The 14,060-nt window shown below is 32.9% G+C and overlaps 1 protein-coding gene across 6 annotated transcripts; it reads left to right on the plus strand.

Moving 5' to 3' along the window:
* Positions 1–778: 778 nt before the first annotated feature.
* LOC112021030 (TMV resistance protein N) lies at positions 779–10,318 on the plus strand. Of its 6 annotated transcripts, XR_010624467.1 has the most exons (6): positions 779–1,287; positions 1,415–1,994; positions 2,649–3,185; positions 3,458–4,535; positions 4,665–4,880; positions 9,559–9,666. XR_010624467.1 is itself a non-coding variant. In XM_065762240.1 (3 exons), the coding sequence occupies exons 2-3, from the start codon at positions 2,674–2,676 to the stop codon at positions 9,650–9,652; spliced, it is 606 nt and encodes a 201-aa protein (XP_065618312.1). In that variant the 5' UTR covers positions 779–1,287; positions 1,415–2,673; the 3' UTR covers positions 9,653–10,318. The 6 variants fall into 6 exon arrangements, 1 of the variants encoding a protein (XP_065618312.1); XR_010624466.1 differs by having other exon boundaries at positions 1,415–3,185; XR_010624463.1 differs by lacking the exons at positions 2,649–3,185; positions 3,458–4,535 and adding an exon at positions 4,986–6,889 and having other exon boundaries at positions 1,415–1,562; positions 9,559–9,642.
* Positions 10,319–14,060: the final 3,742 nt, after the last annotated feature.

Below are 14,060 nucleotides of genomic sequence, written 5' to 3' on the forward strand. Positions count from 1 at the left end.
AAACAGATCGTATTAGGGTTGAGAAATTTTGAATCATTTAATAAACGTCCTAAGTTAGTATTGATTTATATAGTCGAATACTCATGAGTAGACACAATACAAACCAAACACGCAAACACGAATTGTCACCCCTAAATTTAGTTTAGTGTTTACCATAGATAGTGTGATTGTGTTTATTTGCTAGGGATTAATTTACCCCAGTTAAATTTAACCGGGCTGAGTTAAGATTACCTAGTTTTATTTAGTTCGGTTGGGTTAGAAGGGCATTTCGGTATTTTGCTATTGATTGGGGTGTTTTAGACTTAGCACAAAAGAATATTTCAAAGATCAGAAGATATCGTTAATTTAAATGATAAAGTAATAGATTAATTGAAGTTATAAAAATCATGAGAAGTGTAATAAAATTATTATAATTTTGATATTATTAAGAGTGGAGTAAGTGCCAGGAAATGAAAGAAAGCTCATTTATATGGTCACGAGTGGACTAAGAGTCAATTAGGAAACTTCCTGAAACTTTCCTAAACTCTCTAACATGAACAGAACCCCACACTGCTTATTATTTTAATGTATGTATTAGTTATAAGGTTTTCAGATTCCATTAGGCATCTGTGCGTGTCACATGCATTGGTATCTAGATTCTGACTAGATAGAAAGAAAGTAATATGAGTAGAATTTTTTATTATTATATTGTTATAAAAAAATATATATATATATATATATACACTATAGTTTGTCAAAAAAGCAAAATAAATGACCTTAAATAGCTGGCCGCAGTGAAAGTTACTCTCTTCTTTTCGACCACGCAGAAAGCAGAAAGCAGAAAGTGTAGGAACAATTGTCATCGATTTCCACTAAACTAAAGAACTTATCCAAAAAAAAAAAAAGTTTCCTCTAAAGCAAGTAAAAAAGTTGATAAAAAAAAGAAGCAAAATAAAGTGTAAACGAAACTTGACGAGTACTAGTTACCAGGAACTTTCTTCTCTTCTATTTTCTTAATGGAAATGAGTAAATAACTTGCATATAGCACTAATTAGGTTCATCCCATGTACCACGCCTAAAAAAGCAAAGTCAAGAGTAAATACATTTAAGAAGTAGGTGGTAGTAGTAAGGATAAAAGAAAAGATTGCAATAGTTTTTTCTCACACAAAGGTGATAGCATTGCCTGTGCACAATAACTAGTACTACAAAAAAACAAAAGAAATTCTTCTATCAAAACTGTATCCAGGAGCATTGTTTCAAGAGGTTTTTGAGCTTTACAACAACCAATTGCTGCGATTCTCCATATCAGTAAGTTCTCTAACTCTTCTTGCAGATAGTTTTTTTTTTTTTTGGAAAAATATTATATGTTGTTATTATTATTATTATTATTATTTGGGAATCAAAAACTGAAACTATCATTAAAACTGAATATAAGGCGAATCAAAACACACAACTTCCACTGCAGGGGGAGGGAAATCTTCAATCCAAAGTGCTTTCGTTATAAGTTTCACAAATTTCTTCTAGCACATAATACAAGGCTTTTGAGCTTTACAACCACTGCACTGCACCAATTCTTCAAACCTGTAAGTACGTAGTCACTTTTCATGCACATCTCTCTCTATTTTTTCTCCTTATCACTCAATCTTGAAATTGAAAAAAAAAAAAAATCCACTTCAAATCGTATTCATTTTCCGTAGTTATTATCCTATTGTTTTATGCATTATGATAATTTTCTCACAAATGTTGGTGGAAGGAAATTAAGGCTAAGGGTCAATCAGGAAACGTCCTAGAACTTTCCTAAACTCTCCGACAGAACAGAACCCCAGACTTCATTAGTTGTCACCATTGCTGTCCAAAAGTTCTCTATGAAGTTCTCTCTTCTCCTCAATGCCAGCAAAGTTTTCCTATTTTCTCTTATCTCAAACTGAGCACAGAAAGTTTTTTTTTTTTGTGACCTATCGTTTAAGCCTCTTGTTCTTCTCCTTGACTTTGACAACCTGATCCGCATCATCAAGGTCCTCTCTCTTCTCTTATGCAATTAATGCTCTGTGTGAATTTAGAATTATTATTATTTTATTTATTACATTTATATTTAGTTCGTGTTCAGTTTTTATTTGAATGACGAGAAAGCAGAGCGAAAGTGGAGGAAGAGAAATTTTGTTTATTGGGGACCAAATATAAAGCAAGAAATTAATTTAAAATAAAAATAAAAGTGTAATCTAGCTTAAAAATTAGTCTCTTATTTTTCAATTTGGCCTTACTATTTTGTTGATTATGAAAATAATTTTTTCCTGAAAATTTTTAGCAACTTAAAATACCAAAAAAAGCATAAAACAATTTTAAGAAAATGTTTTATGTTAAAAAAGTTTTTGTTTAGAGTAGAACGCCAAGTTATAGACTAATTTACCATTTTTCTAAAAACCTTTTTGAACTAACTATAAGTTTAAGATAAAGTTTAAATATTTATCATAAAAAAGTTGTTATTAAAATGATAAAAAGGGAGGCATTGAGCTTTCGGGGGAGGATGGCCCCTTACAATAAAAAGTTTTTTAAAAATTTAATTTTTTTTTTTAATAATTGAAAATAAGGAATGACAAAAACCCCACATAAATTTTCCTTTTACTTTTAATTGAAGACCCTTCTTTTTAAATTTGTAATCTTTATTGTAGTTCAAGATTTGGCAACAAATTTCAAATGCCTTCCATGAGCACTAAAGAAGCCTCATCTTCGTCATCATTTTCTTCCACAACACCACGTTGGAAATATGATGTCTTTCTTAATTTTAGAGGTGAGGACACTCGTAATACTTTTATAGATCATCTATATGAAGCTTTGAAAAATAAGGGCATTATCACCTTTAGAGATGAGGAAAAACTTGAGACGGGAAAATCTGTTTCATTGGAACTCTTTAAAGCAATAGAAGATTCGATGATTGCAGTGGTCATTTTCTCAAAAAACTATGCATCTTCAATATGGTGCTTGGATGAACTTGGAAAGATTGTTGAGTACATGAAAGAGAAGGGAATGACAGTTTTGCCAGTTTTTTATGATGTAGATCCATCTGATGTACGAAAACAATTAGGAACTTTTGAAAAAGCTTTTGTTGCACATGAAGAACCATTTAGGGAAAATATGGAGAAGGTTGAAAGGTGGAAAGCTGCTTTGACAGAAGTGACCAATCTTAAAGGGTGGCATTTAGTGAATAGGTAATCCAATTTGACAGATTACTTTTTCTTGAATATTCAAATTTTATTTTTTCTTACTCTTCTTATCTCTAATCTTGTTTGGAATCTTAAGAAAACCTACACACACCTTCATGATTCTTTCAACTTTTCCTTTACCCAGTTAGTTAATTTTTTTTTTTTTTTTTTTTAGGGTCTAATTGAAAGAATATAACATTGGATTTCTACTTATTTTCTTTTGTGTGGCCTATTTATTGGTGGTTTAAACTCACAACATAACGTTCTCTCCATTGCAGGCCTGAGTCAAAAATCATCCAAAACATTGTGGGAGACATATGGCATAAATTGAGTTATGCATTCTCAGAATATAATGAAGACCAAGTAGGAACAATTTCTCGAGGAGAGAAATTGGAGTCATGTTTGGCTATAGGGTCAAATGATGTTCACATTATAGGGATTTGGGGGATGGGAGGAATTGGTAAAACAACTCTTGCTAGAGTTGTTTTTCACATGGTTTCTGAGAAGTTTGAAAGTTGTTGTTTTCTCTCCAATGTTAGGGAAGAATCTAGAAAAAAGGTCTAGTTCCACTACAAAAACTACTTATTCTTCAACTTTTGAATGAAAAGTATAAGTATACACGGTGTTGATGGTGGAGTTTTCATAATCAAGAATAGGCTACATCATAAAAGAATTCTTCTCATTCTTGACGATGTAAATCAATTAGACCAATTAAGCAAGTTAGCTGGGAATCATATTTGGTTTGGTTTAGGTAGTAAAATAATCATAACAACAAGGGATAAGCACTTACTACAAATAGCAAATGAAACATATGAAATTGAAGGATTGAATGATGATGAAGCTCTTCATCTTTTGAGTTTGAAAGCATTTGATCATCCTCCCAAAGATTTTCTAGAGTTGTCCAAAGATGTTGTGCATTATGCTAAAGGTCTTCCTTTAGCTACTGAAACTTTGGGTTCCTTTTTGCTCAGTATAGGTGTTGATCAATGGAAAAGTACATTAAAAAGGGTCAAAGAATTTCCTAAAAGTGCAATTCTTGAAAAACTTAAAATAAGTTATGATGGACTACACGAAACAGAGAAAAAAATATTTCTATACATTGCATGTTTTTTTAATCATGTGAGTAAAAATAGAGTAGTAGAAATACTAGATTATCTTAACCTTTACCCTGATGTTGGATTAGAGGTTCTTGTTGATAAATCTCTCATAAAAATGAATGACTCTCAAGTGTGAATGCATGATTTACTACAAGAAATGTACCGAAAAATAGTTCATGAAGAGTGCCCTAAAGAGCCTGGAAAGTGTAGCAGACTATGGTCAATTGAGGACATTAATAATGTACTAAATAACAATACGGTAAGAGGTTATTTAGCAAGCTTGTGCATATAGCCTATCATATTATATATTCAAACTAGTTTAACTTATAGTAGCATTGGCAACCATACATTTTGCAACTAAGTAATCCCTTTTGTTCATGATTTTTAGGGAACTGAAGCAATTCAAGGCATTGTCTTAAAGTTGCCTAAATCTAAAGAGGCATACTAGAATCCTAAATCATTTTTAAAGATGCATCATCTTGAATTGCTTGTAATTGAGAATGTTCACCTTTTACATGATCCCAAACATCTACCGGATAGCTTAAGAGTTCTTATTTGGAATGGGTACTCTTCAAAATCTTTCCCATCAAGTCTCCATCTAAAGGTAATATAGGTACCCTTAAACAATTTTTTATTTTTATTTTGCATTCAACTGTAAGATTTTATAAATGCTTAATTGTTTTATGTTTCTTTTTGGGGCTTTTAACAGACTTTTGAGAGGATGAAATTCATACAATTTACCAAGTCTCAAAAACTTATTGAAACCCTTGATTTTAACAAAGTCCCAATTCTTGAGAAATTGGTTCTTGAAGATTGTATAAATCTACGTGGGGTGCACCCATCAATTGGAGTTCATAAAAAGTTAATTCATCTTTGTATAAAAGGTTGTAGAAACCTCAAAAGTCTTCCAACCAAGCTTGAAATGGAGTCTCTTGAGACTCTTATTATTTTTGGATGCTTAAAAATTAAAAAGATTCCAGACTTTGGGGAAAACATGCGGCATGTGTTGAAGCTCTACTTGGATGAACTTGCTATTACTAAACTACCCACATCAATTGGGCATTTGACCAGCCTTGCTTTATTGAATATAAAAGATTGCAAAAGTCTCACATGTCTACCAAGCAACATTTTTAATTTGAAGATGCTCAAAGAGATGAGTATTACTGGATGCTCAAAACTTGAGGGACTACCTGAGATATTGAGGAAAGCTGAAAGTGTAGAAGAGTTAGATGTGAGTGGAACTACTATAAAAGAGGTGCCTTCTTCCAGTGGTCTGTTAAAAAATCTTATGCTATCTTTCCATGAATGTAAATCTACATCTTGGTATGATCTCCTCCCTTTTTATTCAAGGCCAAAAAGTCCAAATCTCGTGGGATTGTCCTCTCTATCGGGTTTGTGTTCTTTGACCAAATTGAACCTAAGTGACTGCAATCTCAAGGCAATCCCCAATGATATTGGTTGCTTATTCTCTTTAGAGGAAATAGATCTAGAGGGAAATAGTTTTGTTTGCCTTCCTGATAGCATCAGTCAACTATGTAAGTTGAGAATAATATATTTGGAGAATTGTACGAGTCTTCGATCATTGCTAAAACTTCCATTAAGTATCGTACATGTTTGGGGAGGTTGTTGTACCTCACTAGAAATGGTACCAGATATACTAAAACCTAATTCTTTATGTGAGGCGGAGCTTTTTCTTTCAAATTGCAGTAAATTGGCTGACAATCAAGGTGTCATTGACATGTTTTTTTATAGTGATAAGAAAGCACCTTCAAGTATCTCTCTCTCTCTCTCTCTCTCTCTCTCTCTCTGTTATAGACAACCTGCTTTGTATGTTTTACGGACTCTCTCTTCACGGTAGGCTTGACATTCGTAATTACAATCGGAGATATGATATGATTATTCCTGGAAGTGTAATTCCGAAGTGGTTTAGGCATCTAAGTATGGGGGCTGAAGTGAATATAAAAAAGCCTTCTTCTTATTTGTGTTCTAATGAGTGGCTAGGGATTGCTATTTGTGCTGTATTTTGTTCTCTTCCACATCTCCAAAAGGGCCACTGTTCACTGTTCTGTCAGTTGATAGTGAATGGAAATAAATTGAATTCTTCTCCACAAATTGAATTAGAAGTTGGTTCATCAGAAAATGTTTGGCTACTTTATTTGCTTAATCAATACTACAATGAGTTGGAGGACATAAAACTACTGAAGGAATGTGATGCAAATGAATTCAATCAGATTGGCATTAAAATTGTAACCAATTCAAATGTGGCGGTGAAGAAATGTGGGTTCCATATGGTATGCAAGAAAGACATGGAAGATCTAAAGCAAACTATGGCTCGGAGTAGGAACATCAACATCATTCCTTATGAGAACTTGAGTATTCTCCATCATAATTTCAACAATTCAGTAGTGGTAGGAGAAGGTAACATAGCAAAGCGAACCTGTGATGATTATGATGGGGCTGGACCTAATGGAGAAGGAAGCTCTAGTGATATGCCAAACCCAAAAAGGATTGAAAGGGTCCCAGAATTTAAAACCCATGGTAACTCTGATTGTATAGAGTCAAGTGAGGAGGAATGTGTTGAGGAGTTTAGTGATTAAAGGGTTCAAATACTCTGTAAGTCAATGAGTAGAAATTAATTACTATATTTTCTCTTGATTACCAGTATGTCATTGTCTTTTTTTTTTTTAATCTTTAGTTTTGTTAGTTGTTGCCACAAAACATAATGTTATAAAATAAACAATGATTATGGTATTTTTGGTTCAATTTTTTGTGTTGGTTGCCCCCTTGATGTTGGATTATTGGCTTGTTCATGAGGAGAAACTATCATCACCAAGAGACGGGAAGACAAGTGCAATCCATTGTATGCTTTTGATTTTCGCTTGCTCTAATAGATTACAGAGTAAAATCTGAACTTTTGTTGCCTATATATAGTTCATTATTTAAAAATTTTTCAAATTGCAAAAACAATATATGCATGCCACTATAAACATTATAATCATAATTAACTGTTATGTCATTATGGATTATATATGTGAACTCATGTATAAATCACAATCAAAATGATTAGTCTAGCTAAATGTAGCATCCATCAAGCTTCCTCGTTGAAGGTTTTGTACGGTTGTGTACTAAGTAATCTTTAACCAAAGAAATTGCTCTTTTTCTGATAAAGAGACCGGCTGATTTTTCTATTCTTTTTTTTTTTTTTTTTTTTGGCTGCTCCGAAATTTTCATTATTACAATGTAAAAACAATCGTAGAAGTTATTAAAATGATTTGTATTAGCATGTTTGAGGACATTGTGTTGTAATTCTCATAATGCAATAAACTCTACAATCAAGTCACAGTTAGTGAATGTTCAAAATTTAAAACATTAGGAGTTTGATTAAAACTTACTTTTTATGAGGAATTAAAGTGGATATGCAAAATTTACTTATTGACCAAATCATTCAACTGAGTTCTTGATATATTCAAATAACATCAACATTTTTCATAATTGATTGATCCATGGGTCAACTGAAAAAAGGATCTGCATCAGCATAAATTATGTTTTTTGCAATTTGCTTAAGCTATCATATTAGGAACCTAAGATTGTACCTTTATGTAAATATATTGCTAGTTTTTAGACATGCCGTGATGGTTCCGTGATTTATCATAATTGAATGTTGAATAGTAAGTAGAACTAAATGGCTTTAGCCATGTGCTACTTTTATTCTGCAATGTAAGAAAATTATCATGCACATCACTGTCCTCTGTAATGCTTGTGTCAAAGCTTTGGTGACACCTTATTTCAATCCCACTTAAAAGTAACATCTTTTTATCCGACTTTTGTTTCTAGGTTATGTATATATAAGATTAATGATTTAAAACTCTTTTATTATGAAGCAGCTGTTTAATTATGTAAGTTTTATTTATTTATTTATTTATTATTATTATTTTCTTTTTACAAGATAGAAATTCTATTCTAGCCTAATCTATGTGTATATGTGTATGAAACTTCCTCTTAGAGACTTGAACCCCGGTTTTTTCCCCTTAATGTACTTGAGATTTTTTCCACCTTTTAAAAATTTTTACTTTGAATCAAATTATTGACTGAAAGTTGTCCATACCCATTTCATATTGTTACCAGGCAAAAGCTGAAACAAACCAAATGACCTATCTCTAACTTAATGAAGTTAGGCCTTGTTAAAGAGACTCAACTAGGATTAGAATTAAAGGAAAAAACATAGACAGTAGAGAAACCTGACCATACATCAAACTTGATTATGTAACATCGGAGGAAAATTTTCCTTAATAGTGCTCAGATTAGGAAGGCAAGCAACTGTGTAGACAAGGTTGAAAAATGAGGATGGTAGCCTGCTTAGACTAGTAAGCCCTCCTATTCTACTTGCCATCATTGCTGTATTACATCTTGAATTTAAGTTTTCTCACATTCTTCCCATTGGGTTTGTTATCTTCTCTGTATTGTTCCAATTTTATCGGATGTCCCTGAAGGGACTCCCATTGGGTTTGTTATTTTAGCAGAACGTATTAAATTTCACCATGGAATGATGCAAAATTTTGAAAATTTTAAAATTTTGATATTCATTTTTGAAAATTTCAAATTTTGTTATTTTGGCATTCATTTTTGAAAATTTTAAATTTTTTATATAATATTTTGGGACTCCCCTAGGGAAGTCAAATCTGCATCTTTTAATAGCTATTAAAAGATGCAGATTAGGGAGGTGATACTCTCTTGAAGTGGATGCTCAATTTTTTATCCACCCCTATCTCAAGGTGAGGAGCTACTGATAATCTGAGATGGCCTCAGTGGCTCAATGTAACACAAGGTCGATATAAGGGCAAAATGAAGCTATTATTGAAAGTAGGTTGAACTCAGGTAATGGATTCTCAATGGAGGGTCATAGCTCTTAGATAGAGACATCTGTGGGGATTGAAGCTTCCTTTGACGTTAATAATTTTTGTGTGGAAGTTTTGGCATGAGGACTTGTTAAAACGGAAAGGTGAAATGAAATGTAGTGAGTGATAGTAAGTGCGTCTTATGCAATAAAGAATGGGAAAACTAGGATTATTTATTCCTAGAGTGCACTCTTCTTCAAGCTATATTGCTTGGATTAGATTTGAGCCTTAGAACTGAATTCATTTCTCCTTGCTCTTTGAAGCAATGGTTGGCTCAATGGATGGAGGATCCAAAATTTTAAAAACAAGAATATTTGATGTTCTCTAGATTAATGTTTAAGGGTGCAAAACAGTCTGCTTAAGAAATGCCAATGCTTTGTTTTGCAGGTATGCAGAAGTCTCTAATGCACAACAGGCAGATCAGAGTAACTGCAGGAAAGTACCAAGGCAAGAGAGTCTGGTTGTGGGGGGCTGTAGGTGAGGCTGACTATTGAGGGACACTAGCAGGGACGGGAGGTGGTTTTGGTTATGTAACCTAGTCATGCACTTGCAAGCTGTTCTTCCATATGCAACCAAATGGCATGCAGCTAGATAAGATGCCCGGCTATATAGCTTAGCTTTTGCAGACTTGTTTCGATAATTTCTAGAGTGGAGGACCTCTTTTGAGAAAGAAGGTTCCCTGGAAACTTTCTATGCTGATTGAAGATCAAGTACATAAAATTTGGAGAATGCTAGTAGTTATATATGCTGTTCATAAGAGAGTCGCTGCAGATGTTGGGGCCTTGGCTACTCGTCTTGTTTCTGAGTCTTATAAACATTTTTTGACTCTACTACTAGCCAAATCTTATGACATTATTGTATCAAAATATGAAGAAGTTATCTTCTTATCTTAACGCCTTTATGGACTAATTTATGCCTTTGTCACATGTCTTCATGCAATCGTTAAAAAGTGACAAATCCTTTTCTACTAAAATTTATTAGTTAGGTTTTTCTTTTCTTTTATTTGTTTTTCCTCTCTTGTCGTCTTCTTTTTCAGACATTTAGGAGTCTAGTAGAATATATGTAATGTCAAGTTTGAATGGAAATGGGTGCTATCACTTGAATTTTCTCATCAGCTTGTAATATTAATAGCATTGCTCTTCAATTATGCATGTCTTTACCAAATGACTTACGTGCTTTTGACATGCTTATAAGGTCTGTTTCTTACTCTCTGGCTTATTTGGTAGAAACCAAGTGGGCAGGTCTAGTATTGATCTACTGACACAACCTTAAGTGAGGACCCTGAGCTTTGGAACCAGTTGTGTTGGTTATAATTACCTTCTAAGATGATCGTCTTTGTTTGATGCGTGAGCTTTTTATGATGTTTGGCTATATTTTTAACATTAGATTAGCTAAGACTAGTTTAGCCAGTCTGATGCAAATGCAAACTCTAGTGCTAGTGTAGTTCCTCATACTCAATATAATTACTTTGAGCGCTTTTCTGCCACAAAGAATATAACTCTTCCTATCTATATTACTTTTCTCTATTATCCAATTTCAACTACTCATTATATTATTTTGCTAAGAAAATATACAACAGCAGCAGCCAACAGATGACTCATTAGCATGAGTACTAGACTCGCCTACACCAAGAACCAAGTTCAAGCACCGACCTATTAAGACACTACACATATTCCAAGTTTCCACCACAAAAAACCCCAACACCTAGATTTAAATCCCCCTTCTCCCATTTGTAATTTTTACAAACGAACTTATTGCATTAAGCAAGAAACACCCACGATCTTAAGACAATAGATTCTTTTACATTTATATCAAAGCTGAAAATGAAATTTCCCATTAAGTAATACAATAGGACAGAGTTGCTGATTTTCTTGCAAGCGCCAGCCTTTATTCTCACATCTTCCCTGTTCATTTTGATAATCTACCCTTAATTTTTATTTGACCTTCATGGATTCTTGCATTCTTTTAAAGCCATAAGATAATTAATACTTGTTTATCAGTTAAGGATAAACCTCAATAAGGGACTATATGCCAAATGATGACGAAATTTTGTAGTGGCTAAAGCCAGCCTCAAAGAATAGATTTTCCCATTCCTTTTTGTTTCTCTCTTTCCCATTAGCATGAGCCATAATCAGTATATCAAAGAGGAGCTTTGCTGTGGTACTATCGTGTTCATCCTCCTCCTCATTTATCACAGCATCTATAATAATTACCTTCCCTTTCTTACTTGTGCTTGTAATAGCCTCTTTGCACCTCTTCAGTATGTTGAACACATTCATCATCGTTCCAATCATGCAAAATCCACTGCCAAATTATTAACCAACTCAATTAGAATTGAGAACATGATGTCTTTAGCTTCTTATAATGCAACTAACCCCAAAATAATGTTAATTTACTTTTGAATTAGGGCAAGGGAGACGCTGTAATATTTGTTCTTTCACTTCTGGAATTGGCAAAATTCTTAAGATTAGTATTCATCTTTATCAATTGATCCATCTATTTCCTATCTATAGTTATGTTGCAAATAACTGTGTTTAAAAGTGCTTTAAAAGTTTAAATTGTTAAGAATAGTCTCATCACGAGTGGGTATAAACTCCTCTAAATAAGTGTGGCCCAACATGCTAGATTTTTAACATTTTTAAATGGGAAGTAGAGTAAAGTTAGGAATAGAATTTGAGATCTTCTACTTTGAATTTAATCATTTAACCATAATTCTAACTGCAACATCTAAGCAAACATACAAGAGGTATAATTGTTTCTACCAATATTAATGATCAAAACAAAAAGCAGTATGCAACTTAAAAAACAAAACCTAATTTCAAACTAAAATTGTTGATCTTTAAAGCAAAAATATTATGTTACACACCTTCATCAAAATGGCATCCGCATAAGGGATAGATTGAAACATATCCCCATTAATATACTTCAAATTTTCACCATCCATTATCCTTTTGAGAAAGTTTCAACCTATGACGCACGTTCCTGATAATAACTCTTTATCATCAGACTAAGACACCAATCGGTTTTTGATATAGGCTAGGATTTAACCAAAAATCTCTTATTCAACTATCAAAGACTTTATTAGTTAAGCTAATTGGAATCCATAGTAGCCATTATCCATATTATCTATATCTATATATTATTAAAAGCTTATGCGTAGTATTTATTGTTGTTAAACTCTTGTTGAGCAACATCAGCAACCACGTCATTCATTTATGTTTTATATTTCTTTTCTCTATTTAAACTTTTCTTCCCCCTATTTTCAAAAAAAAAAAAACCATTTTTCTTCCTATTAGTTCACACACCTACTGTTACACTTCTAACATTTCCCTTTCCTTTTTGCTTCTTTATCTCCTCACTACTTTACCATTATATCTCCTTCCTCTTTTTTATATTTTGACTCTTCTCCTACCTATTTTATTTTATATAAATTTGACATTGTTTTCTCATTCAATCCATATTTTTCCTACACAAAACTGTGAGTACTCTCTCTCTCTCTCTCTCTCTCTCTCTCTCTCTCTGTGTGAATTTTTGTTTTTTTCTTATAACTCTAATTAAGGTTGATAGTTTTTTTCTTTTTTTGAAATAGGAAATTGAATATGCCTACCAATTGTTTGAGTAATAAATTATTATAAAGCATATTATTTATTCCTTTAGTTTCATTTTAATCTGGACTAAGACAACATTGTAATTTTGTAATGAGTTTTGATTATTATGATAATTTCCTTATTCATTAAGAAATGAGAAATTTGAATAAAAAATTTGAAACTTATAAACTTTAGTTGTATAGTAAGTAAATATAATACACAACAATAGAAGTTAGAAGAATATGGTTCACCTTAAAAAAGTATTAATCAAACATAAAAAAATAATATATTTGTAGAGATAAAAGGATAAAAAAATACTTGTAGAAATCTTTTTTTTTTAAAGACAATACTTGAATTAATGGTTACATTTTATATATTATACATCATTACATAATATTTATATTCTCATGCATCGCATGGCTCTATGGCTAGTTATCTTCGATTAGGGAGAAAAATTCTCATTTCTAAGTAAAAAGGTATAAGAAACATACTTAGTCAACATTTTATGTATTTTAGTTTAATAGTTACGTTAACATTATAAATTAAGATAACACAACTGTCAACAACATGACAATTTTTGGTATTGAAGTTTGTTGGCCTTATGCTGTGTTTGCTACGATAGAAAATGTATCTTGCGTTATAGTACTCAAACAAGTTATAGTACTAAAACAAGTTAGTGTTGATCTGTAAAGTACTTAGGGCCCGTTTGGTTTAGAGATAGCTTAGTTTTCAAAACTCATAACTCAAACCCAAAACTCATAACTCCCTACTCAAATCTCACCTCACTCAAAAACTGCAAAACACCTGTTTGGACTCATAACTCAATTACATATCTCTACAACTTTTTGCCAAAACCGTGGACCCTACCCACTGACACTAGCCAATGTTGCCTACTGTTGCTACCCGCGTCTCATTCAACCCATAGCCACTCACCGACGCCATTGACCACTACAAACCAATCCACTGCCACTAACCCAGCCAATAGCTACCATCAACCACTACAAACCAATCCACCACCACAAGCCCAGCAACCATAAACAAAACTCATTCATTAACAAAACCCAGAAACCATCAACAAAACCCATTCATCAACCATCGACAAAATCAAAACCCATTCATCAAAATAAAACCCATCAATAGAACCCAGTCACGGTGACAACGCCTGTTTTGTCAGTCATGGTGACAAAATAAAAAACTAGCACTGGCAATCATGGGTCTTGGTGTTTCGAGGCTCTTGCTTTGCCTTTCTTTGGTAAAGACTGTGGCTGAGAGAGGCTCTCGTGGTTTCCTTTTCTGGGTCAT

This window comes from Quercus suber, unplaced genomic scaffold (genome assembly GCF_002906115.3).
Source record: "Quercus suber isolate HL8 unplaced genomic scaffold, Cork oak 2.0 scaffold_448, whole genome shotgun sequence".
Classification (NCBI taxonomy): domain Eukaryota; kingdom Viridiplantae; phylum Streptophyta; class Magnoliopsida; order Fagales; family Fagaceae; genus Quercus; species Quercus suber.